The sequence below is a fragment of the Pleurodeles waltl genome, chromosome 9 (genome assembly GCF_031143425.1).
Source record: "Pleurodeles waltl isolate 20211129_DDA chromosome 9, aPleWal1.hap1.20221129, whole genome shotgun sequence".
In the NCBI taxonomy this organism is placed as follows: Eukaryota; Metazoa; Chordata; class Amphibia; order Caudata; family Salamandridae; genus Pleurodeles; species Pleurodeles waltl.
This window is the reverse complement of record NC_090448.1, coordinates 699,192,184-699,217,017: the sequence shown is the minus strand read 5'-3', so window position 1 is coordinate 699,217,017 and position 24,834 is coordinate 699,192,184. Positions and strand designations below refer to the sequence as shown.

General features: G+C 43.9%; 1 protein-coding gene across 1 annotated transcript in view; it reads left to right on the top strand.

Annotated features, from left to right (window-relative positions):
* ATG2A (autophagy related 2A) overlaps positions 1-24,834 on the top strand; it is a 2,189,461-nt gene that overhangs the window by 4,728 nt on the left and 2,159,899 nt on the right. Inside the window, exon 2 of the mRNA XM_069207806.1 lies at positions 21,315-21,477. Coding sequence (XP_069063907.1) covers positions 21,315-21,477 — 163 coding nt within the window. The remainder of the gene's footprint in view (positions 1-21,314; positions 21,478-24,834) is intronic.

Genomic DNA, 24,834 nt, shown 5'->3' with positions numbered 1-24,834 from the left:
AGCTGCTCGGAGGGCCTTATTAACCTTCCACTTTAGTTGTTTCTTAATGCCAGGCTTATTTTTTATTTTGTACTGTTAAGATATAGGTTCAAGTTGTCTCCTAGCTGGGTTCACTCTTGTAACAAACTGTTTAGTAAAGGTATCAGTGAATGCCTCCCACAGGGGAAGGGATGTCCGTGTATAATTACTCAGTGAACTTCCCTTTGTTGAGTAAAAGGAGAGGGCTGGTGGAATGTCCCCGTTGAAGTGGCCATTTAGGACCTGTTGATTGTTCCTGAGGCCTACCCCCTATTGTTCCTATGGGGCTCCTTTCTCTGTTGGGTAACTGAGTGGATATTTAGTGCCGAACGTGTTACTTTGTTTGGTTTCTGAGGCAATGCCCCTTTAGCATTTCTGAGTATCGAATAGGGCGCCAGTGAGGATTTCATGTTCTCGTCTAAGCATCTATATACCACCTCAGAGGGTGAGGGTACCCTAGTTCGAAGAAAGTTTCCACTATGACCCGCTCCCCTCCACCCCCAATTCCATGAATTGTTTGTTTTCTTTTAGGACTTTCTGAGCTGTTTCTGTAGATTTCTAAGTGACCTTAGTTGAGTCACTGTAGTGTCCTGGTGCTGGGCTAATGAATTAAACAGACACGATTTCGCCACAGTTGACTCCTTATTAGTAAGGGAATCTGCTGCAGCAGCCGGAATATATTCCCTCGATTTAAAATGTCTTCATTTCCTATTCAGCAGTATTTTGGGTGAAACCGGGTTACACTTGGTACCCTTTTTTGAGATTCTTTTTTGACTCCCTGTCTGGTGGCTTTGAGTTGGTTATGACTCCAAAAGGCTTTAGGCCTATTGTTGGTTGGTGGAGCTTGGATGAACTTGTATTAAGAGAATCTATGTAGGGATGATTGCCTATGGGCAATGTGGAGTAAATCGAGCAAGGGAGATTCATTATTACCTCCCTTGATGACAGGTACCTTGTCAATTATTTTGTTCTGCTGTTGGACATGTGATTCCCCTTGGTCCTGGAGCATATGAGAAATGCTGTACCCTACCATGGTGTTTAGAAACATTATTTTTTATGAGGTGGGTACTATCCAGGCTCATTGTTTCCAGAATGAGTGGGGAGACATTTGCCATTCCTGAGTTTGAGTTGCCTCTGAACGGCGGCAGATGGCCTGGGCCCAAGGTAGGTGTGTATGGTGTCCTGCATTGATTGTTTTTTAGAGCAAGAAGACAGTTGTCAGGTTCCGGAAGGCCATTGCTGGACTGTTTGCTCTATGAATCTCTGGGGGTTGAGCCAGAAGCACGGAGGTGTCCATGGTGGGGGCCCTTTGGGTCTCAGAGTCTAACTATGGTAACTGAAATGGTTGAATTCCCTTGATGACTTGTTCAGATGCTGCATCATGTGCTAGAGGGGAGTCTCCATCATGTCCTCCTGGCGTATGACCTGCCTTGCCACAAATGGCATAGTTCTGTAGCCAGTTAGTTTTGGGGAAATTTTTGTTCTGTGATTTCCATTTTTGGCCTTGTTCAGATTTAGTTTTGTACCCTGTTGAGGTACCATGATAGGCTCCTTCAGTTGGTGATTATTTTGCACATATTCGTCCTCCCCCCCCCCCTTTTTTATTTTTTTTTTATTTATTTTTTACTTCCTCTGGGGATGGTCCGTTTTTGACCCCAGCCCCTTCTTTGCTGCATTAGCCTACCTTGGTGGAGTTGTTAGAGTCCTAGTTGAACTTGTGGTGTCTGTGCAGGTCCGTCCACTGTGAGGTTTGTTTGTTCAATTTTCTGTGCTTCCCTACTAAGAACTTCTTGTTCCTGCCATGGGGGTACCTGCTCTTGCTTTTGGCTTGTGGCTCGCTTTTAAGTCCTCAATGATTTCCCCCAGGAACTCTGGTAGTGTGCTCAGCGTCTCCAGAACTGGGGTGCATCTCGGCATGAGTTCCATTGTTTCGTCTTGAGCTTTTTTTGATTAACTTAGTCAGATCAGCAATTTTGCCGCCAATGTCAGCCACAGTGTTCAGTATCTCAATTTTGAACATCCATCTTCATTGAGTGGTACACCAGGGCATCGACTGTTGATTGGATGGTCTTCAGCATGGAAGGCCAGGTGCCATTGTTAGACTGGCCTTATTGATTTGTCGTTTTTCCAGAGAACTGTATCCTAGACGTAACCACAGTTTTCTCAGTGGTGCTCTCCTGGTCGTGATCTTTCTCTGCTACATATGAGGTGAAAAGCTGGTTCCACTACTCTTGTGTTACGTCGGAGAATTCCTTTTCTTCTTCTATGGTGTTCTTGCTGGAGAAAAGCTATTTTTGGCCGCCTCAAACCTTGCTTTACCTTTTGGCCCTCTTCGGCCTTCCTCGCCGTCCTGTTGAATAATTACATTACATTAACCTGTTTTAGGAGTAGTGCTTCCCACACTGGACCCTGCTGTCCAGCACTGTGGTTCTTTTGCTGATTGCAGGGGACTCTTGTTGGGGTTCTCAGGCATACTGATTTGTGTGTTTGTTTGACTCCAAATTTTGTTCCCTTTTGCCACTACTGAACTTTTTGAGCTGTTATTGCTAGGACTCTGTTTCTGCTCGATTTCTTTTCCCTTTTGTGCTATTGTGTCTCAGGAAGCTTCCTCACGTTCTTTCTTCCGAGCTATCTGATTTGCCCAGCTGTTGACTCAGGCTTGGAGTGTAATTGATCTTGTTGATGGAGTGATTGTGTGCGAAGACTGGCATAAGTTCCAGGTCACTGGGTTGAGGCCTGTTGAAAGTTTGACCTTTCGTTTGACTCAGTTCAGAGTGTGCACTTTATAAGACTCATAAGTCACATAAAACAGCTACAGAAACACAACATCTGGTAAAAGGCAATACGTTTAGAGAATGTAAGATAAAGTAAAACATGAAATTTAAACAGGGACTGCATCAGTGACGTCAATCAAACATTGTTGTTGCCTGTAAAGTTTAGGACTCAAACACACAGCTATCAGGATCTCTTTTCAAAGGCTATTTTCAATTGCTGCTATGTCTGAGACTGAAAAGACCTGTCCTACCTAAAGCTCAAGTGTTTCAGTAGAAGTACCATATAACAAATGTTAATATCTGCCAGCTTGAAATATAGGCGAGGCCAGCTCACTTAGGGTTAAAGTAGAAGAGCTTGACACACACACACACACGCAAGTATCTAGAAAATCCAGCTATATATAGTTGAGGTCACTAGACACATTGGGGAGGGTATGATGTAAATTCCAGGGCACATGAATGAGACCTTCACTCAAAGTAGAGAGTAGTTGTGAAAGCCAAATGTGTTTAGATGTTGTACATTAGTACACACACAGGGGAGGGAGAGTCCTCTTTAAGGACTGTGTACCATAAGTCTGAACATCTGAGATAATGGAAAACTGAAGAGGGCTTATCCTTCAGGATGTATGGGTGAGACTGCCATACATGAGGAGTAGGTCAAAATAAATTGGTTGGATAGATTAAACCACTTACCACTGGGTATCTGACAGATTTAGCAGGATATGAGGTTGTGGTAATAAAATCCCTGATCATGGACAGGTCAGAACCTTCCGACCCCTGTGGAAACCCCTGCTAGTGCAGTATTCAGAATTAACAGTGGTGCAGAATTTACTGCACCCAGAAATTCCTGGTTGCGGTAAAGTCCACACTGTCTCATTTTTCCCTTGGTATATAATGGTAGGTCAAACCTGCTGATACTTAGAAAAATGCACTGTAATTACAGAATATGCAGATTTTCGTGCTGAAAGTGTCCAATTTTACATGTTAGGCTCCATATTAAACATTTTTAAGAGGTGTGATAAATAGCACTCCACCCTCCAGTGCACTCCTTACATGGGCTCTGCTCTTTAGTACACAAATTCCCTGCACACTCAACTGATATATTTGTAAAGAGAATAGGCATTCCACTGTCTAGTGAGTTAACATAATCTTTGAAAGCCACCTGTTTGCACCACAGTTGCATTTATGTATGTATTATTTGTTTAATGTCCTGCACGTTGAATATTACACCTGACAAGCTCGCCTGTACACACCGGTCCTTGATAGAAAAATCTAGCTACAAATCGTCCCCATTTGGGGGGGGGAAGGTGGAAATACACTGTAACAGCAAAATGTTAAATATACTCTCCTATATGTTTCTTTATTTTCCTATTTTCAGTCTTGTTATACCTACCCTATAATGTTGATGGACTACGAAAGAAACGCCCATTTCACAGTTCATATCTGCAATTTGCTTAAAATTCTGCTTTACATTTACAGACTTCCAATAGCATACACTGTTGCATTGAAACACATTTTTAAATAACACATCTATTCCATAGCAATAGGTATATTTCTCAAAACACTGACAGACATTTCTGCAGTCTCAGGCAAACAATCAGTATTAAACCTGAAAATGGCAATAAACGATCTTTAAAAAAAGAACTAAAATGAACAAAATCATGTAATATTAAAAAAAATACATAGCGGGTATCGGGTAAAATGTATAGACCACTCATCCTTTGACCTCATAGTTTATGTTGTCACCAGAACCCTTTACTGGCAATATACTTTTCTAACCAAAAGAAGTATTTTATTCCTAAGTCTACTCCTGCAAAAGATGGTTAGGGCATTCACAGACCACAACACGTTTCTCCCTTGAGGTTGGGGCTGTAGTGTTTCATTGGCCAGTACCTGTCCCACCCGTTCCTTATAGTGTGATCAGGGTTATTTCCCATTCACTGGTGGCCTCATCTGGGGCATTCTCATTAGTAGGCCTTGTCTCAAGAGTCCACTTTGACTCTTCGAATACAGTCAAAAGTGTCATATCACTGCAGTGTTTTCAGCAGTGAGGCCCCGTAGGCCTGTATAAGACTTATTCGCCCAGTGGAGAGAAAGTGTGCGGCGTCTTGGAGTACGGCCCATTTGTGGGCACACTCAACAGCTGCAGTCCTGCGTAGGTGAGTTGGCTGCATGCAGACTTTGCGGCAGCACTTGGCAAGCTCATGCCCTCTCCTTCTCCTGTGTTGTGCTGCAGCAGCGATTAGCGGTGTTTCCGTACTCCGGCTTGGTAAGTTTCCATTCTCCCAAATGGGGGAGACTGATTAAGATGCTCCTGACCTCTATCCTGCTAAGATGGTGATGCTCCCACGGGTCCTTGTTCGGTCCATGAGGTTGGGACAGTTACAGTTCTTGCTCCTGGTGATCTATGGGTCTCCGCTGCTCACAGTTCATGGGCTCCCTCCTGATCCACATGAGTTATCCCCAGCAGTCCCTCCTGGCATATTGGGTTGCAGCACCACTGCCACGCATGCTTCTGTCCTTCAAGCACAGCAGTCCTGAGTTGTAAAATGACTGCAGCCGCATCTTTGTTGATGTGTTGGGAGCTAATTAGATCTGTTGGATCCATGGATCCTCTCCGGCGTGATATATACATAAATGTTAAACCTTTTTTTTTTTTTTTTTTTTTAACTACTGAATTAATGTATACCAAATCACAAAAAGCACCCTTTTTGGACCAAGTGGTGTAATTCTACTTATTCGTTTTGGCTATATCTGTGTCTATTTTCCAATGGAAAATTACTTTACCTATTAAAAGAAATGTCCTAACTATATAAACCAACAAAGGAGAGAGTGAGAAGAGTCAAATACCTGCTCACCTTTCCAAATTCAATACATAAACCTAACAATTATAGCCGGAATATTGCCATCCATTGGTACCATACGTAACCTACCTCTCTATGTTAAGGGACTCTTCTTCTTTTTTTTTTTTTTTTTTCTCTCTCTAGTTCTTTTAAAAGACCCCTCACCCTCCAACCTAGTTGGTGGCATGCTTCATCATAGGGGTCCCACTCCGGGTGCCTAGCACCTCCAGGGTGCTCTTCCACCCTTGATTACAGCAAAGCAGGTCACCTATTAACATTTTGAGCACCACAAAAGTGTTTTGTAGATAAACACAAAAAAAAGGGTGTGGTTTAAAATTGTCTAAAAGGCACCAACATACCTTTTAATGGTGGTGTTCTCTGGCAAGAATAAAAACAGTGTATGATGTATATGGAGACCTAATGTACTCCTACATCTGGTTTACGGTCAACATGTTTCAGGCAATAGTCTGTGCCCCTGCAAGGTCAATATAGCTTTCTTCAGGACCTACTCTCTCACTGCAATAGCTCATTAAAACTGGCGCCAGCACCTTTTTACCGTTAACTCATGGATTGTTTGCAGTTGCACAGCTCCTTTTGAGTCATTGTAAAGAAACACAGAGAACAAACACTTCCCCGGTCATATTTGTATCATGGTTCATATAGTACTGTCACCAACTTGTGCACTTGAAATAGTGGGAGCCTACTGTAACCCCAAAGATTATCTTTAAATCCAATCAAAAATTAAATATAAAAATCGTGGGATGCAGTCTCTCCGCTCTGTCGCCCTCATGCGGAGGGTCTGCCTCGCCAAAAGCAGAGTGTGGCAGAATTTTTGTCCGGAGATGACCCTTTTTCTTATTTGGTGTAAATCTGTTCAGTAGTTTAACAAAAATGAAAGGAAATCCAAATTTGTATATATGGGGTTGCGGCAACATTCCAAATAATCGAAATCTGATTGGCTGGTCAGCATTTTAACCAGGAAGTGTTGTCAGCCATTTTGAGACTTGGCTTAAGCCGAGTTGGAAGGAAGAAAAAAAAAAAAAAAAAAAAAAAAAGGGAGTAGGGTACCCTAACCCCCCAGCCTTGGTCCATGGGTCACCCTAGAACCATGGATGAAAAATAAAGAACCCAGCGCTGTCTCCCTCGTCTGCTTTTCTTACCCCTGGGTGGGCCAGCTCCCGGGCTCCCCTCTTGGAGCCATACAAGGGTACTGCCAACCCCCCAGGGCCAGCTCTTGCTCCCTCCTGTTTGCTTTTGCTTGGTGATTGCTGACAGCTCCCACCAAGCAAAAGCAAACATAACTCTGCTTTCAGCAAGCGGGAGCTGTCAATCAGTGGGCAGGGAAAGAGATGGAAAGCATTGCTCCCTCTAGCAGGGAGCTGCTATTTAAAGCAGCTACCTGCATGCGGAGCAGTGTTGGGTCCACAGGAGCTGGGTGGGACCACAGGGGCCTAGAGACTCCCCCCTGGGTCCCTTAAGCAGTTAGATTTATAAACTACAATCAACCAAGTGTGTTTTTCTCTGCAGTTTTACCTTGTAAAGTTATCTGATGAAGACTCGAGGAACAGTCATATTGATAACCTTAAGTACACTCAAGGTCACTGAAGAGATTTCCTTGTTGTTCTTTACACAGCTGTAGATTAGGAGATGCACTTCACATTTACCCAAAGAGGTAGCACTTACAAATTATCCAGTAGAAAGTATTCCAGTTGGGTAGACATTTTGCACAAGATGGTGGCTCTTCTTGGCTAAATACGCATGTCTGAATTCATTTTGGCACAATGCTCATTTCACAGAAATCGAACCTCAATAGGAAGCACTTGCAGATATAAACAAAGCAGGTGCTCAAGTTGAAGCTCCACTTCTGTAAAGTACTAATCATCCAAATTTCTTGCACACAGTGAAGACAAAGTAAGTGCTTTTTCTCTTCATTCCGACATTGAAAAATAATCTGTAAACCTCGATGGAGTGGTTTGCATCCTTGCTTTTTTTGAGTGCATTGTCTCATGTAGTGACTGTGACGAGTGGGTTCTTGTCAACTGCTGCTGAAACCCACCCCTGCCATGGACGGCCAAAGGCACGTTTGGGTGATTAGGGGGGTTGGCTGCAAGCCCTGGGACCAACCCTCACCAAGCATGGCTTTCAGCCGTGCGTGTCGGGGGTTGGATTAATGTATAGTAATTTAAATTACTGTTACATTAAAAAAACAAAGGTTAGAGGGACGTTATAGTTAGGCTCACATTTTAAACGTACAAATTTGTAGAAATTCACCAGTTCTAGTTATTGCAAGTAACTATAACTCACGCCCTTGCCATGCACTGCTAATTACCTCACATATTACATCATTTATGACATCTTTGATAACCTCATTGATAATATCAATGTAATATTAACAATAAAACTGTTGAGGAGAATACGGTGTATGGCTGGGGCGCGAGTTATAGATACCTTAGGGCACGAGTTATAGTTACTTGAAGTAACTCTAACTATAACAGGTGAATTTCTATGGTTTTGTACGTTTAAAATGTGAGTCTAACTAGAACATCCCTGTAATTTTTTATTTTATTTTTTAAATATTTTTTTTAAGTAAAGTGTGTGTACACACACACATTTCTATCTTTGGTGTTTTTATTTCACAAAATTCAGTGATACAAAAACGCATTTCTCGCAGTGAATTCTGGAATATGGAAAATACGTCATGACTGCATGTGAAATATTGATTTCATTATTGAGAGGATAGTCCCCTAACCACTCAAAGGATGTTTAAACCTGTTAGGGTTTCTAGGATTATTTTGCGTGGAGGACCAGATTATGAGGCAAGATTATCTAAATTCTGCAGCAAGAAATGCAAATAATGCAGTACATTTTTTTTGTATTGGCAATGTTACTTTCATCCATTCACGAAAGAAACAATATTTTTGGTGAAATCTCAAATTTTGCAAATTATTTGGTAAATGCAGTAAATCCATAATTAATTGATAAGCGCTGCAGACAGAAAATTGCCTAAGTACGCTGATTCCACTGCCCATTATTGTTATTAACAACCTACTCAGAAGTAAACCGAAACTAAATATTCTAATTCTATTCACTGTCCATTGTTCCTGTACTTTGAATTAAACAGGTTTTGAACCTATACCCAAAGTAAACATATTATTAAAAAATATGTGCAATATTATCCTATATTGCCATCTTGGGTTGTTGTTTACAAACCACTTAACCTTTGGTCTCTCACTTTGTCACCAGAAACTCTACCGTTGGAAGGCAATATTGGGCTATAGTACAGTTACCTGTTTTAAAAAAATATATATGTGTGTGTATTCACCTGTTATAGTTATCTCAAGTAACTATACCACGTGTCCTAAGGTAACTATAACACACGCCCCCACCATGCACAGTTTTTTTTCATAAAAAATGTTATTGCAAATATTACATTGATGTTCTGAATGATGTTATTAAAGATGTCTTGAGTGCCGTAATTTGTAGGGTAATTAGCAGTGCATGGCAAGGGCACAAGTTATAGTTACCGTACGGCACGAGTTATAGTTACTTAGGATAACTATAACAGGTGAATTTCAATGAGTTTATACGGGAGCCTTGCTAAAACATCCTTGTAACCTTTGTTTTAGTCCCCCCCCCCCCCCCCCAAGTGAATATCTATGTTGTGTGTTTTATTTATTTTGTTTACATTTTTTTACCGTGGAGTAATTTTCATTACTATACGGTAATCCAACCACTGCCGCCTACGGCTTTCGGCTGTGCATGGTGTCAGTTGGCCGCAGGGCCAGGCCTGGGGGCAGGCCCTGAGGCCAATCCCTACAAGTAGCCAACTGAGTGCCTCACCACTCCCCAGGACCTGGACTTTTAATATTGATTTTCTTTAGGGGAGGTGGGCTGATTTCAGCCCGGGGGACCCCAGGGCCCAACCTCACTGGTTAATTTTATATACAGGGAGTGCAGAATTATTAGGCAAATGAGTATTTTGACCACATCATCCTCTTTATGCATGTTGTCTTACTCCAAGCTGTATAAGCTCGAAAGCCTACTACCAATTAAGCATATTAGGTGATGTGCATCTCTGTAATGAGAAGGGGTGTGGTCTAATGACATCAACACCCTATATCAGGTGTGCATAATTATTAGGCAACTTCCTTTCCTTTGGCAAAATGGGTCAAAAGAAGGACTTGACAGGCTCAGAAAAGTAAAAAATAGTGAGATATCTTGCAGAGGGATGCAGCACTCTTAAAATTGCAAAGCTTCTGAAGCGTGATCATCGAACAATCAAGCGTTTCATTCAAAATAGTCAACAGGGTCGCAAGAAGCGTGTGGAAAAACCAAGGCGCAAAATAACTGCCCATGAACTGAGAAAAGTCAAGCGTGCAGCTGCCACGATGCCACTTGCCACCAGTTTGCCCATATTTCAGAGCTGCAACATCACTGGAGTGCCCAAAAGCACAAGGTGTGCAATACTCAGAGACATGGCCAAGGTAAGAAAGGCTGAAAGACGACCACCACTGAACAAGACACACAAGCTGAAACGTCAAGACTGGGCCAAGAAATATCTCAAGACTGATTTTTCTAAGGTTTTATGGACTGATGAAATGAGAGTGAGTCTTGATGGGCCAGATGGATGGGCCCGTGGCTGGATTGGTAAAGGGCAGAGAGCTCCAGTCCGACTCAGACGCCAGCAAGGTGGAGGTGGAGTACTGGTTTGGGCTGGTATCATCAAAGATGAGCTTGTGGGGCCTTTTCGGGTTGAGGATGGAGTCAAGCTCAACTCCCAGTCCTACTGCCAGTTCCTGGAAGACACCTTCTTCAAGCAGTGGTACAGGAAGAAGTCTGCATCCTTCAAGAAAAACATGATTTTCATGCAGGACAATGCTCCATCACACGCGTCCAAGTACTCCACAGCGTGGCTGGCAAGAAAGGGTATAAAAGAAGGAAATCTAATGACATGGCCTCCTTGTTCACCTGATCTGAACCCCATTGAGAACCTGTGGTCCATCATCAAATGTGAGATTTACAAGGAGGGAAAACAGTACACCTCTCTGAACAGTGTCTGGGAGGCTGTGGTTGCTGCTGCACGCAATGTTGATGGTGAACAGATCAAAACACTGACAGAATCCATGGATGGCAGGCTTTTGAGTGTCCTTGCAAAGAAAGGTGGCTATATTGGTCACTGATTTGTTTTTGTTTTGTTTTTGAATGTCAGAAATGTATATTTGTGAATGTTGAGATGTTATATTGGTTTCACTGGTAATAATAAATAATTGAAATGGGTATATATTTTTTTTTGTTAAGTTGCCTAATAATTATGCACAGTGATAGTCACCTGCACACACAGATATCCCCCTAACATAGCTAAAACTAAAAACAAACTAAATACTACTTCCAAAAATATTCAGTTTTGATATTAATGAGTTTTTTGGGTTCATTGAGAACATGGTTGTTGTTCAATAATAAAATTAATCCTCAAAAATACAACTTGCCTAATAATTCTGCACTCCCTGTGTATATATATATATATATATATATATATATTTATTTTGGTGGGGGGGGGTGGGGGCTGCGTAGCACCCCTACCACAACCGATTTCGGCACTGGGGACCCCATCCCCTGGGGTCTGGCCAACAGCCCTGGGTGCCCTGCAGGGCTCCCACTGTGCGTTGGGGACCACAGGGAAGCCTCAAACCCCGCACAGTCCCAGCAGGCTGCCTACCTCCCTGCAGGAGCCGGCATTGCAAATAAGGAGCTGCTAAAGATGCAGCTCCCTGTCTGCAAAAGCAATTATTTCCTCTGTTTCCCTGCTTGTGGGCAGCAAAAGAGAGGAAACCTCTGCTCTAAGCAAGCAAGAGCTATTTGACAGCTCTTGCTTGCTCAGAGCGGAGTGTTTGCTCTGAAGTCACAACAGACTGCTATGTCCCAGGTCTGGGCATCCTGGGACATAGCAAGAGCTGGCCCTGGGGGGAGGCAGTCCCCATGGCCATTATAGGCTCTACAAGGGGGGTGCGGGCATGTGGCCGCCTCCATAGTTGAAATAGCCCCAGGGAGGAGGTGGTACAGAGGGGTACGCCGGGAGCTGCAACCCCCCCCCCCCCCCCCAACCCCAATGATTTTTCATTGAAGCCCCAGGGAGGTGGCGGTCCCCGGGGTGGGGGCAGCCCCCCACATTTAATTGTAAAATCTGCTCTGTGGAGTTAGCAGTCCCCAGGTATGGGGGGGAGGGGGGCAGGCAACAAAATGGTAATGCCTCACTACCTGTTTAAAACAAGCACAGGAGCCCACGTTTAAAAAAAGAAAAAAATCCCAAATTTGCAATGTCCTCTGGGACCCCAGCACCAGAGCTAAGGGGGGGGTCAGGGGGAATCTAACCTGGCACCCTTGTCTTATTTCTTTTTTTTCTTTTTATGTGGGACTCTGCTAAGCCTAGTCCCAAAATGACTGCCAACACTTCCTGGCTTGAAGTGTTGGCAGCCAATCAGAGCTGCGTGTTTCCCTGCATGAGCTTGTTATTATTCACCAAGTCGTTGCGGCTAGAGATATGCAAATTTGAATTTCCTTAGTTTTCTCCCAAACTACTGAACGGATTTGCACCAAATAACCAAAAGCACAATCTGTGTACCGAAAGCTAGCTTTCTCCCACATTTTGTGTAATTCTATTGAGTGGTTCGGGCTGTAGTCCTGTTCAAAACTCCTATGGCAATTAACATGGGAAATACAATTTCTTTAACCCTGCTCCCTTTTTCTCAGCCCCAGCTTGACGATCACACCGAAACTTTCTGTGCACAACAAGAATCACCAGGTGCTTTTATTTGGAGAGTTTTGTTAAGTTTCATCAAAAGGTGCCAAAGAAATTGGCAAGTCCAAAAAAAAAAAACTTTTTCTATGGAAACATGGTCCTAACTATAATTACCTACTGGCGACCACCAGTAGGTAATATGTATATATATCTATGTGTGTCTGTATATAGTTTGTGTTTTGTGTGTGTATATATTTGTTACCTAGTGGCAGTCGTCACTAGGTAGTTATAGGTAGGTCTTCTTTTCCATTGAAAGAGCGTATTTTGGTTTGCTAATAACTTTGGTCCTGCTTGACGAATCTTCACAAAACTTTCCATAAAACGTTTATCCACCTCCGTTCCTTCAGGAAAGTTTTGGGGTCATCCATCAAGTAGGGGCTGAAAAAAGGGGATTCCAAAACTCAAAATTCCCATGCATTTTCCATAGACTTCTTGAAGACAGGCTACAGCAAAAACCGCTGAACTGAATTACACCAAATTAAGCAGGAAGCTAGATCTCTGTTTAGTCGTTTTTGAGAAATTGAGTGTTAAAAATATTTTTTTAGCTATCTGAGCGGTTCTGAACAGTTGGATCCGCAAGAGATCTCACAGGAGCAGTAGCTTAAAAATGAACAGTTCTGATTGTCCAGAGTTTTATTTCCCTTAGACCATCCCGCTCCCACAGGAGTGGGACTTGCGCAAGAATGAGTGCATTAATTGGCTGCCAGCAACATGATAAAAATGTTGCTCACAGCCAATACAGGACTCTGAGACTTTGTCCCCTGTCCTGCAATTAAAAATAAAAAAAAATGCATAATGGGGACAGGGTAGTGTGCCCTCAACACCCTAGGCCTGATGAGGGGGCCCCAGAGGTTTCACTCCCCCGCCAAAAAAGTAAATAAATCGTCCAAAAATGGTGCGATCCTGTGACTCTTGCAGGATCAGGCAAAAAATGGCTACTGGGCCACATTTAATTATCTTATGGCCCAGGAAGCCTACACCTGGGGCTTATTTAATAAAATGGAGGAGGCTGTGTGGCCTCTCTCCTGGAGCCTCCAGAGGCCGGGAAGCCCACACCGGAGGCCAGAATTTGTGAAAATGGGGAGGTGGCAGTGCAGCTCCCCTCCCTGTGCCTCCAAAGACAGTCCCTGGGGAGTCCATGCCTGGGGCCAACATTACTTTTTATGGGGTGGGGGGGCAGCATGACCCCCACGCAGACCACTTCTAGGGCTGAAATTACTTTTTATTGAGGGGGGACATGACTCGACCTCTCCCCCCCCCCCCCCCCCCCCCCCCCCCCCAAGGCATAAAAGTCCCCAGGGAGCCCAGCGTCGGGCCCATTACTTTAAGGGAGGGGAGATGCACCTCCCACTCCCTGAACCAATAATGGCCCTGGGTGCTCCCCCCTCCCCCAGCTGGGTGGGCTCTGATGCAATGTCCTGGGCACCCACCCCAGGCCGCAAGTCTTACTGCCTGCAGTGGCGCAGGCAGGGAAACCTGTGTTTGCCCTCGATTGGCGGTAGTGGTTTCAAATGTTCCACCAAGCAGGAGAAAGCATGAAGTCTGCTCCTAATGGCCCGGAGCTTAAAAAAAATCCTCACTTGCACCCTGAGACTGGACTTTAGATCTGTTTCCCCACTCACAGAGATGCGGGCAGGGAAACAGATCAAAATATTGTTCCTTGTGAGTGGGAGTCGCATTAGGAGCTACTCCCGGCAGTAGCAATGCCGGCTCCCGCTGGGTATGGGGAGCTTGATGGGGCCCGGGGTCCTCCACTCGGCCTGGGAGCATAGTGGGTGCCTTGGGTAGTTACCAGGGCATCCAACTTTTATTGTGCAGGACCCCGGGGAATGGGTTCCCTGGGGCTGAAACCGCCCCAGGGAGAGGCGTCCCTTGCCCGCAACCCCTAAGTATGATGCCAGACCCTGGAGGGTGAGGTCCCTGGTGCAGAAATCGGCTTGGAGAGGTGGGGCCACACACACACGCCTTCCTCGCCTTAAAAAAAAAAAAATACATGACCCTGGCGAATGGAGTCTCCAGGGCCTAAAGAGGCTTGGGGAGGGGAGGCTGAGCAGCCCCCCTCCTCTTTTCTTTCTTTTTTTTTATATACGTATGGCCCTGTAGATGGGGTCCCCAATGACTTAAAAAGGTTCAGGGAGGGAGACAGTGAGCCCCCCCCCCTCTTCCTCCTGTATTTAAATAAGTGGCAACAGAAGAAGGGGAGGGCCCGGGAGATTAATGGTCCAGTGAACAATCTCCCACTAATGGTAATCACAGTCCCTTTAAGTAAACTGGCTAAGTCAACGAAAGGTCGCCCATCCCCAATTCGAGAGGAGGCTCCTTGGGAAGCGCACACCAAGGGCTCAGGCTGGCAAATTGTGCCGCTGGTCCTGTGCCATGGACCTACCCTCCGGTCGGCGCTCCAGTAAACTGTTTCTTATTCCTAAATTAGGGTACTACTTTTGTTTTGAAATTTGGAGAAGCTACTATTTTTTTTTTCTTTGGTCCTGATGAAGCGTCAATGGATCCGGCTGGACCACTAGATGCGAAACAAGTTGGCCCTGGATTAGAAGTACCACAATAGTGGTAGCCCTCTTTTGTTGTTTTTTTTTTTTTTAGATTGATTGAGCATCACTACTCACTTTGTTACTTTCCTTCTTGGTTTTTAATCTTGGTCTTCATCTTGTACGTACTGATTAAAAATATTGAATGGAAAGGAAGTAGAGAGCTTTGTTAGCTACTTAACCTTCCAAGTCTTCTAAGAGAGGGGTCAACGTTGCAACTAAAGATATAAAATCCTTCTTTACCCCTGCGAATAGAGAGCTGTTGTCAGTGTTACCACGGGAGTCTCAGTTAGAGCCTACTATATTAGAAACCTCGGCCAACTTAATAGAGAGCCCCAAATTGAGCGTGTTCAATCAGCGGGGTAGCGCATCACCTCTTATAAATTGTTCTAACCGTTTTTTACCCCTAGTCTCCCTGGCTACCTCTAGTATAGAGAGGAATGTATCAAGGGAAGCTGAAGAGCCATTAACACAATTAGTCGCCCAGGGGGAACGCCCTGTTGAGGCACAGCTAGTACAAATAAGAGCTGAAATAGTGAGCCTAATAGGGTATCTTACATCCTTCAGTCATATGATACACGAGAAGTTGGACGGCATAACTGCCATAATTAGCGACATAAGGAAATCCTCCTTTAAACTTGAGTCTAACTCTCTACCCATGCAAATTCAACAAACTGATACATTTACGACAGGAATACATGGGGGAAAGAGGGCTGGAGTGGTAACACAAAACTGCCAATGGAAAGAATGTGCACCCCCTGAAGTGGCCGATTTAAATAAATGTGACACTACTTCGATAAGAGGGGCAAACCACGAGGTGCATAGAAATAAGCTTTTAGATAACAGTAACAAAGACAGCCCACGGAGTATTCTATTAAGTCATACCAAGCATAGTCAGTATGACGTATATATGATGAACATTCCCAAGTTAAATCATGGATCAAAGGAACAAGGGGATTCACTTAAAAACAAAGTAATTCACTGGATAAGGGGTGTAAAGAAATGTAGGTCCGTTATAAGGGATGACATAGTAACTGTCCAGAGAAATTCAAGCGATGGTTTAGAAACCGACCTTATAGGGTTGAAATTGAACAGCCAGAGCTTAGTAAAGGGTCTTTTAGCGCTTTATCGAGACCTGGTACTTCATCCCAAGTGACTCTTACCCAAATGATCCCCCAATCAATGGCTAATCTGTTTTTTAGAGGGAGCTGTAATAATCTAATGCTGCCCAGTATATGCACTTCAAGACTGGGTTGTAGGAGTAGTCCAACACCAATCGTGGATTGACGTAAAGCCCCCATAGTGAAGGTAGGGAGGGATGATATACGCAGTAAAAAGGCTTTGGACCCCTGTGCTCTAAGTAACCTGTCATTGGGTATTGTGGGAGTAGAGGCAGGATAACATTGCAATGACCAAGTACAAGGGAGGGATTGCGGAGTTACATCATCTTCAAGCAAGATTAAAGAGAGGTTGCAAAATATTGGGGATGGAAATTATCCACTAATTAAATTTCTATCCTGGAATGTGGCAGGTGTGCTATCAAAAACAACCAATCAAGAGTGGTGCAGTTTTATAGATCAACATCATATTATTCTATTGCAGGAGACATGGGCCCCTTCTGTGATCTATAAAACAGGTTATTGGACCTTCCAGAAGGCTGCGCTTCCATCACCATCTGGCAGGGCATCAGGGGGCTTGATAACTTGGCTAAAGCATGATCTGTTTCCGAAGGCAAAGGAGCTATTTACCCCCACTAGGGACATATTAGATGTGGAGGTTGAATGTAGCAGTCCAAGGGGGCCTGTTCGCACAGTATTTGTAAATCTATACATTAGACCTGGCCCACAAAGGACCCAGATTGCTCTGCTAAATTTGCTTACAGATCTTTTGAACCACTTGTCAGGGGGGCAGGGCTTAATCGTTGCAGGAGACTATAATATGCAACTGAGCTGTAAGGATAACTTCCAGCTAAAAGGAATTCAGTTCGCAGATCCATGGGATAGATCAGGGCCGGCCCAGGTTGTAACAAAGAAAACAGGGGGAGCATTAGATCTATTAGAGGACTTAATAAAAGTAAAGGGGCTAAGAATAGTAAATGGGAACACGAAGTCAGACACTTCGGTGTTGCCTACATATAGAAAAGGTCAATATTCAAGCCGCCTAGATTACGTCCTAGTAGATGATACACTCTGGAATTCTCTTACTGATATGGTTGTCTCTCCACAAGATGATAGCGATCATCAAGCTCTTTGTATATGCTTTTTTAACCTCCACAATTAATTGTAACACACTGACTAAGTGGGTGAAGGGTAATGTTCTAACCATGACAAATGATTATAAAAATGTGAGATGGGAATTGGTGGAAGAAGATGTAAAATCCCAGATATCAATTTACAAAGTAGTTATCGATGCTTCTCCCCCGAAGCATATTGATTCTGTACTGGTTGACATGATTAATTTGCATAGTATTTTAGTCCATCGTTTAAGACCATATTTTCCGGTGGTAAGGAGGCGTGTAGGAGTTGGGGATAGACCATTGAGATGGTTTTCCATCTCCTGCCGGCAGGCCAAGACACAGCCATTGGGAGCACTGAAGGCAGGGAATTGCCGAGAGATAAGAGCAGCCAAGACTGCATACAAAACAGTACTGACAAATGCCAATCCTAGTCCCTGTTTTTAACAAGCATTTACAATGCGACGGGTCTCGCGTTTGCTCATGTTAGAGCTGATCGCCTTGTAAACTCTTAACCCGACTTTTCACCTATCGGGCAAAAGTGCATTTATGTACATAACCCGAAAAAGTGAAATCAAGTATGTAAAGCGCTCGACTTCTGCCAAGCGAGATCGCGCTCTAAATTAGAGGAAAAAAAAGTCCACGAGCACGATGGAAAACAGCGAGCCTCACAGGTTTTCTGTACTTGGTCGCTGCGCTCGAGGTGGGCTTGTCACCGGAAAAGGCATGACCTATGCATGCCTTCGACTAATGAAAGCAAGCGGATTTTATTAGGGAAGCCCACGAACCAATAAACAGCACTGACGTGAAGTTGACAGGGCTCCGAGCCCTTTTCTAAATATAAAAGTCTCCCTGAGATACGCATGCGCGAGCGCATGCAAGGCAGGCTCGACCCTAAAAAGGGGTCAAGAGAAGTACCAACTAACTACAGACCGATAAGTTTAATTGATGTTAGCCAAAAAATATTCTGTAAGCAGGTCCTGACTAGACTGCAGACATGGATAGAGGACTCTTATATCCTTTCCGACTTTCAGGCAGGATTTAGGAAAGGAGTGAGTACAATAGACCAGGCGTTTAGGTTCAATCTCCTTTGTTGGAAATACCCAACACTTAACAAGAGCCACTTGTATGTGGCCTTTATCGACCTAAAAGCTGCTTTCAATATGGTCCTGCGGGACTTATTGTGGAATGTTCTGGAGACCTATCAACTTGATAAAGAATTGCTGAGATTGATCAAGTATCTCCATCCATGAGGGTACTTAAGCCCAGGTACGCTGGTCACAAGGTGGAGATTTGACTGAAGCCATACCCGTTGATATGGGGGGGGGGGGGGTCAGACAGGGGTGTGTTCTAGCTCCCACACTGTTTAACCTCTTTTTCAACGATGTGGTAGATCAGCTGATGTACTGCAATCATGATGCCCCGAAGCTAGCAGGAGTCTCTGTCCCCATCTTAATGTTTGCGGACAATACTTTATTGATTTCAAGAACCCCAATGGGTTTACAGAATGAACTTGATGCTTTTTCTAATTTTTGTACCAAGAGGGGCCTTGAAATAAATCCGACTAAGACAAAGTTTATGGCCTTTAATCCACACAAGTCAGTTAGGGGGAAAATGTCCATAGCAGGACAACTGGTAGAGAGAGTTAGTCAATTTGACTATCTGGGGATCAGACTAGCTGATGACTAACAGTGGTCGGCCCAGATTGGGAAGAGTTTGTCTGTCCTCCGGCAGAGGTCAGCTGTGATAGGAAGGAAAATTGTTATTATCTTGGAAGGGGAAATTTCACCTGCTATTACAGTATATAAAGCAGTGGCTGCTTCAACTTATGGTGCTGAGTTATAGGGGTACTGTAATTCCAGAAGTTTGACGACGGTAGAAAACCGCTTTATGCGTAACTTTTTGCGGCTGCCGATGAGTACCCCTCTTATACCCCTTAGATTTGACTTGCTCTAAATGAGATCCATAATGAAATTGCCCTAAGACCGATTATGTACTGGGTCCGTCTTTGGACTTCCGAACATCTGTCCACCTACCAAACAGCAACAGCTGAGCTTTTAGTGGATGGTGATGCATTCAAAATTCCTTGGTTTAAATATATCAGTGACATGAGCAAATTCCTCAAAATGGAGGAAGTGTGGAGAGGTCCATGCAATGTGACCAAGGAAGCAAAAGTACGTATAAGGAGGTGCTACTGGGAGACTATTTTGGTGCAAACTTGGTCCAAAAAAACTCAAGGCAGCAGGACACTAAAGTTTTTAGATTATAAATGTAGCCCCAAGTTTGAGGCCTATATGGACAATATAAATCCCCCCTATACTAAAACCCTTTTTATTAAATTTAGGCTAGGGATTCTGCCACTCGAGACATTTACTGCGAGGTGGAGCAAGGAGGATCACAATCTGAGCTGTTGCCATTTCTGCCATGAGCAACCAGTCACTTGCACACTTTATGTTCTTTTGCCCCAGATATTTGGCTTCTAGGAAGAAGTGGATTGTTCCTTTTATGTAGATCAATGGGGATAAGGAAATGCAATACATCCTTACGCATTTTGGCAAGCGACACAAGTGACAAGGTAGTTTTTGCAGTCTCATGGTATCTACAAAATGAATGGGCTATAAGAACTAGAGAACTGTCATAATTGTGTCCTTTAACAATTTATTTTAGATTAAAATCACTCCAGGCAGAAGTAGACTACTAAGTGGAACTAAGATGTATAGGCTTATAGGGTTCTAAAACTTGATGTATGTCCTGTACTGTTTTTAGAACTGTGTGTTTTAACAACTTATTTTAGAATGAATTTTAGGGCTTCGTAATGTATTATGTGGTATTTTTGTCTTTATCTTTTATCTATTTTATTGTATGATTATGGTATGGTGTTTACTGGATACTTTTATGGCTTTTAGCCAAAATAAAGTTATTTATTGATATTGATTGATCGTACCATGACTGTTTCTCTTTAGAAAACCGTACCTGCACCATCACGAAAAAATCAGTATGAAAAAGAATACTTGACTGTACCGTGTTCCGAACAAAAGGTTCACTCCTTTAATTTAAAAAAAAAAAATCACAGGAAAGAAAACCATTCTGAAACGAGCATTGACAAGAGATGTTGCACCGAGGCGCTCGCTGATGTATAACCTGGCTTAAAGTTTAACAAAAAGCGCTATGATGCAGACTGCGTTGACCATGTTATTACGTTTTTTTTAGGTTTTGCCTGGACTGCGTTTGTTAACTTAAAGCCATGCTGCTGTAACATGTCTAAAACACTTTGAAAAAAACAATAGATATTGCAGGGGAGAAACCTATTGGCTGTACCTTGTTTCTTTAGGTTCAATGAAGCTGCATTTTGAGGGCCAATTTAGGTAGGTGTTTGTGGGCCAAATCAAACTGCATTTTGTGGACCAAATCCGGCTTTCTTTGTAGACCTCCTCACACTGATGGGCAGGACATTTTTAGGGTCGAGCCTGCGTTGCATGCGTATCGCAGCGAGACGCTTTTGTATTTAGAAAAGGGCTCGGAGCCCTGTCAACGTCACGTCGGTGATTTTTATTGGTTTGTGGGCTTGCCTAATAAAATCTGCTTGCCTTCATTAGTCAAAGGCACGCATACGTCATGCCTTTTCCGGTAGCTAGCCCTCCTCGAGTGCAGCGACCAAGTACAGAAAACATGCGAGGCTCGCTGTTTTCTATTGGGCTCGTGGACTTCTTTTTCTCTAATTTACGAGCGCGATCTCGCTTGGCAGAAGTCGAGCGCTTTACATAGTTTATTTCACTTTTTCGGGTTATGTACATAAATGCACTTTTGCCCAATACGTGAACAGTCGGGTTAGGAGTTTACAACACAATCAGCTCTAACATGAGCAAACGCGAGACCCGTTGCATTGTAAATGCTTGTTTTCCAAATGTGGTTCGATGTAAGTTCTCACAAGTTTGTGCTCTGTTAAGAAAGTTGCGCAAGTTACTGTATGATGATGACGACGTAAGTGTGGATATACAAATTCTGTGACAGGGGTTGGTTGTATTTTGTTTCAGGATCATAGATTAAACTCAGTTGCTAGCATGTGAATACTGCATGTTGCATTTACTTTTGTCTTTTCCTTTGCAGTCAGTGAATGAGCAGTTGGAGTCCCTGTGTGCCCCCTTGGAGATTATCGATGGTTTTATTAGTGCAATCTCAGTAACCATCCCATGGTCGGCGCTAGTCACTGAGAATTGCACTGTGGAAATCACTGGACTACAAGTGTCGTGCCGGCCAAAATATCGTCATGGTGAGTGATTTCCTTATTGGACTCCTGTTGTAAGCACTAGAGTTTGTTGGGTGATTTGTATCCTCCCAAAATGGTACTCCTTTTATTCTGGGTGGCTACTAACCCATAACAGTACTAATGGTTGGTGGCCACTAATTATTGGGGTGGGTGCAGGCCTTTTAACCCAATGGGGAGACTGCATACTTGCTTTAATAAATCTGGGTTGTGTAGTAGGTGAGTACCAGAGGTTGGAATTCTTTGTTGTCTCCTTTTTAGGTGTAACAACCACAAACTGGGAAGCAGATTGAGAAAGATATTCTGAAATCGCAAAGATACTCCGCTGCTAGAGAACCTATTCGGTAGACTGCTTTGCATGTAAAGGATCTGCTGTGTTGGGTCTGACACTGGCTCCAAGCAAGGTTACCCATTTGTAGTTTACCTTGTAGTCTGTAGTGGTTACTTAATAACTGGGCGTAACAGGGTACCATATCTCTGTCTTTATTAGTTTTTCACAAACAAGGGCAATTCCAGAAAACCTTCTTAACAGGATACTAGTTTGGCTCTCAGACAGATTAAGGCAGCATCCGTCATTGCATATAATAATCTTGTAAATTAATTAGTCACAGTCACAACAACGTTAAAGCATTCTCCTCCTGAGGATCTTGTATTTTGACTCGCAGATGGGAACTAAGTTTCTTTTTGAGAGTTTGGAAATAGCAATGAACCACGTGGAGCTCCCATCATGCTCCGTGGTTGAATCTGCGTCCAGGTCACAACAAGATGGCTGGTGGGTAAGCAGGACAGGAGCAGCAGCAGAGCCGAACGTGAAGGCTCATTGTTGGAGGCACAACTCAACCAGCAAGTCCGGGGAATATGCTGGAGGAGGACGGCGAGGAGGAGGAGGTCACTTGCGCGTCTGGGGCATGTGACTGCTCTAGGACACAGAGAATAGATGGAACAGCGTGCTGGAGAAATCAGACTACTCAACCACGATATGGTAGGGAACGCGATTTTCCCATATCACGTGTTGAACTTTGTGATGGATTGGTTCAAGCCATTGTCTCCCTAGTAAGCTACATAAGCAACATAGGAAGGCAAACATCAAGTTGATAACTCCCCCACCCGCTAGCAAAGAGGTCTGGTGAAGACAGTCCAAAGTGTGTTACATCCTGACTACATGAAATATGCTGCTTCTCCATAACAGATACATGTTAGACCTTTCTCTAAAGTAAATAAATAACCAAAGTGAGTACAGCAAGTGACTGCAATCCCCTCTGTATACCTGAGGTCGCAGTTGGATTGGATTCGATGGGGACTGTAAGGGTTGAAGCAGCTGGTAGGTTAGGTCTAGGCTGCCCTACAGGTGGAGGGGGCCAAGAGACACTGAGGGAGCGGTTGGTGTAGTGCAGATGCAGCTTGCAGTTCTCTCGCAACTCTCCAACATCCCCCAGTAAGGGACCGTAATTAAAAAGTTGAAGCGCATTACCTGAGATGAACAAAAACAAAAATACGAGTCTCGGGGGGAAAGCTCTGAAATCTATAAAAAGCTGGAAAATGTTGGCAACGACTGCAGGGTCTAGAGCACTTTCAAATAAAGGACCCAACTAGACGTCTCTCCAGGGAACCCGCTGCAATGGCTGGCACAACAGGGAATGCTTGTTGTAACGCTCTCTGTGGAACCAAATACACCAAGAACACAAGATGCAGACAGGCCCAAGAGTCTTCATGCAGACCAACAACCCTCGCCCCAGTCCACTTCAGTCATTGAGCGGGGGAGTCCTACCTCTAAAGATCAGCTAAGGGTACTCTGGGATGAAGGATCCCCCTTTTTGTCCTCCAGTTCCATAACTGGTGACTATCCGAAAGGGAAGCCTACATCTCCCTTGTTCACAATGGGCAATCTGAAGGGATTGGAAAGAGAGAGGACCCCATCTGAGCCTGTGGATCAATCTAGAGATCAATTAATGGGTCGATGGAGTAGCTAGAACACAACTTTAAGTTTGACATGGTATTACAAGCAAATATCAACCCACCGCAGGCTATGCCCACTGTATCCCTAATGCTTGTATGTGCCACTTCTGCAGAGGGACCAGTAGCCCCAACAGCATTAGCATCATCAGAGCGGTCCTCAGATGCCATTGGTTGAAGCATTGCTCAGTCAGATCCTAAAAGAGCTACAAGACCTTAAAGTACCTCAGGAAGTGGCCCATAGGAAGACAAAAAAACGGTTGTGTCAAATTAATATCCGCATTCTTCAGCTTTCCTCTTGCATGTCCCAGGTGGAGCAAAGTGTTTCTTATTTGGAGGATTCAAGTAATAAACATGAAACTAGGATATCAAAAATGCAGACAGAACTTGAAGAACTCCAGTTAAAATTGGATGAAGCAGAAAACCAGTCCTGACGCTCAAACCGAAGGTTCAATGGTATATCTGAAGGTTATTAAGTTGGATCCACATTCAGCAAGGTGGTCTCAGACCTCATCTATAGGTATATCCTTCCGGACAAGGCTGCAGCAAGCACAGATCTAATAATTATGCAGGTGCATCGTGTACCAGCGAAGAAGTCTCCAAATGCGAAATATCCGCATACTATCCTGGTAAACTTTTGGCAACTTCAGAATCAAGGAGCAAATCTTGTTGCATGCCATTAGAACTAAAAATTACAATTCAGCTGATAATTTTTCCCTTTGGGTTTTCTACGATCTGTTTTTTTATAGCTATTCAGCACCAAAGAGTATACAGGTTTGATTGACAACTTCAAGAATAAAGTGCCACCGCATGTATTCTGCAATCTAAACTCAAGGTGTTTCATAAGGGACAAGTTCACGTCTTCCATTCTGTTGATCAGGCTAAAGCAATCAATAAAAAGTCGAAGTGCCAGGAAAGACACATGAATCAAATCTAATAAAGCTTAGGATTTGGACTTCGAGCTATAATTCGGATGTGGGGCTAGGGGAGAGTTTGACATCATTCTTTTGAACAATTCATGTCCATCTGCTGTCTTCTCCCCCCCCCACCCCTCAGATGCAGGTTCAAGGTGTGCCATGCCAATGCACTCCATTTCAGGGGATGGGAGAGGGGAGGGCTAGGGGGCACTCCCCTCCCCCCAGGTGAAGCCTATGATGGGGTGGGCTTCAAGGGGTGCAGTGAGGGGTGGGGGGGGGGGCTAGGGCTCTGGTTGGGAGGGGAAGAAAAAGCAGGTGGGGACGCAGGAGTAGGCCTTTCTCTTTTAATACACCCAAGGTTAGGAGAAGTCATCAAATCTAGATGGGCGGGCCAGCATGGAGAAGAGGATGCGACCAATAGTCAAAGGACAATAACGAAAGTGGATAGGGGACCAGGCGGACAGGGTACTCAGCTTGATGGCTAGCAAAAGCT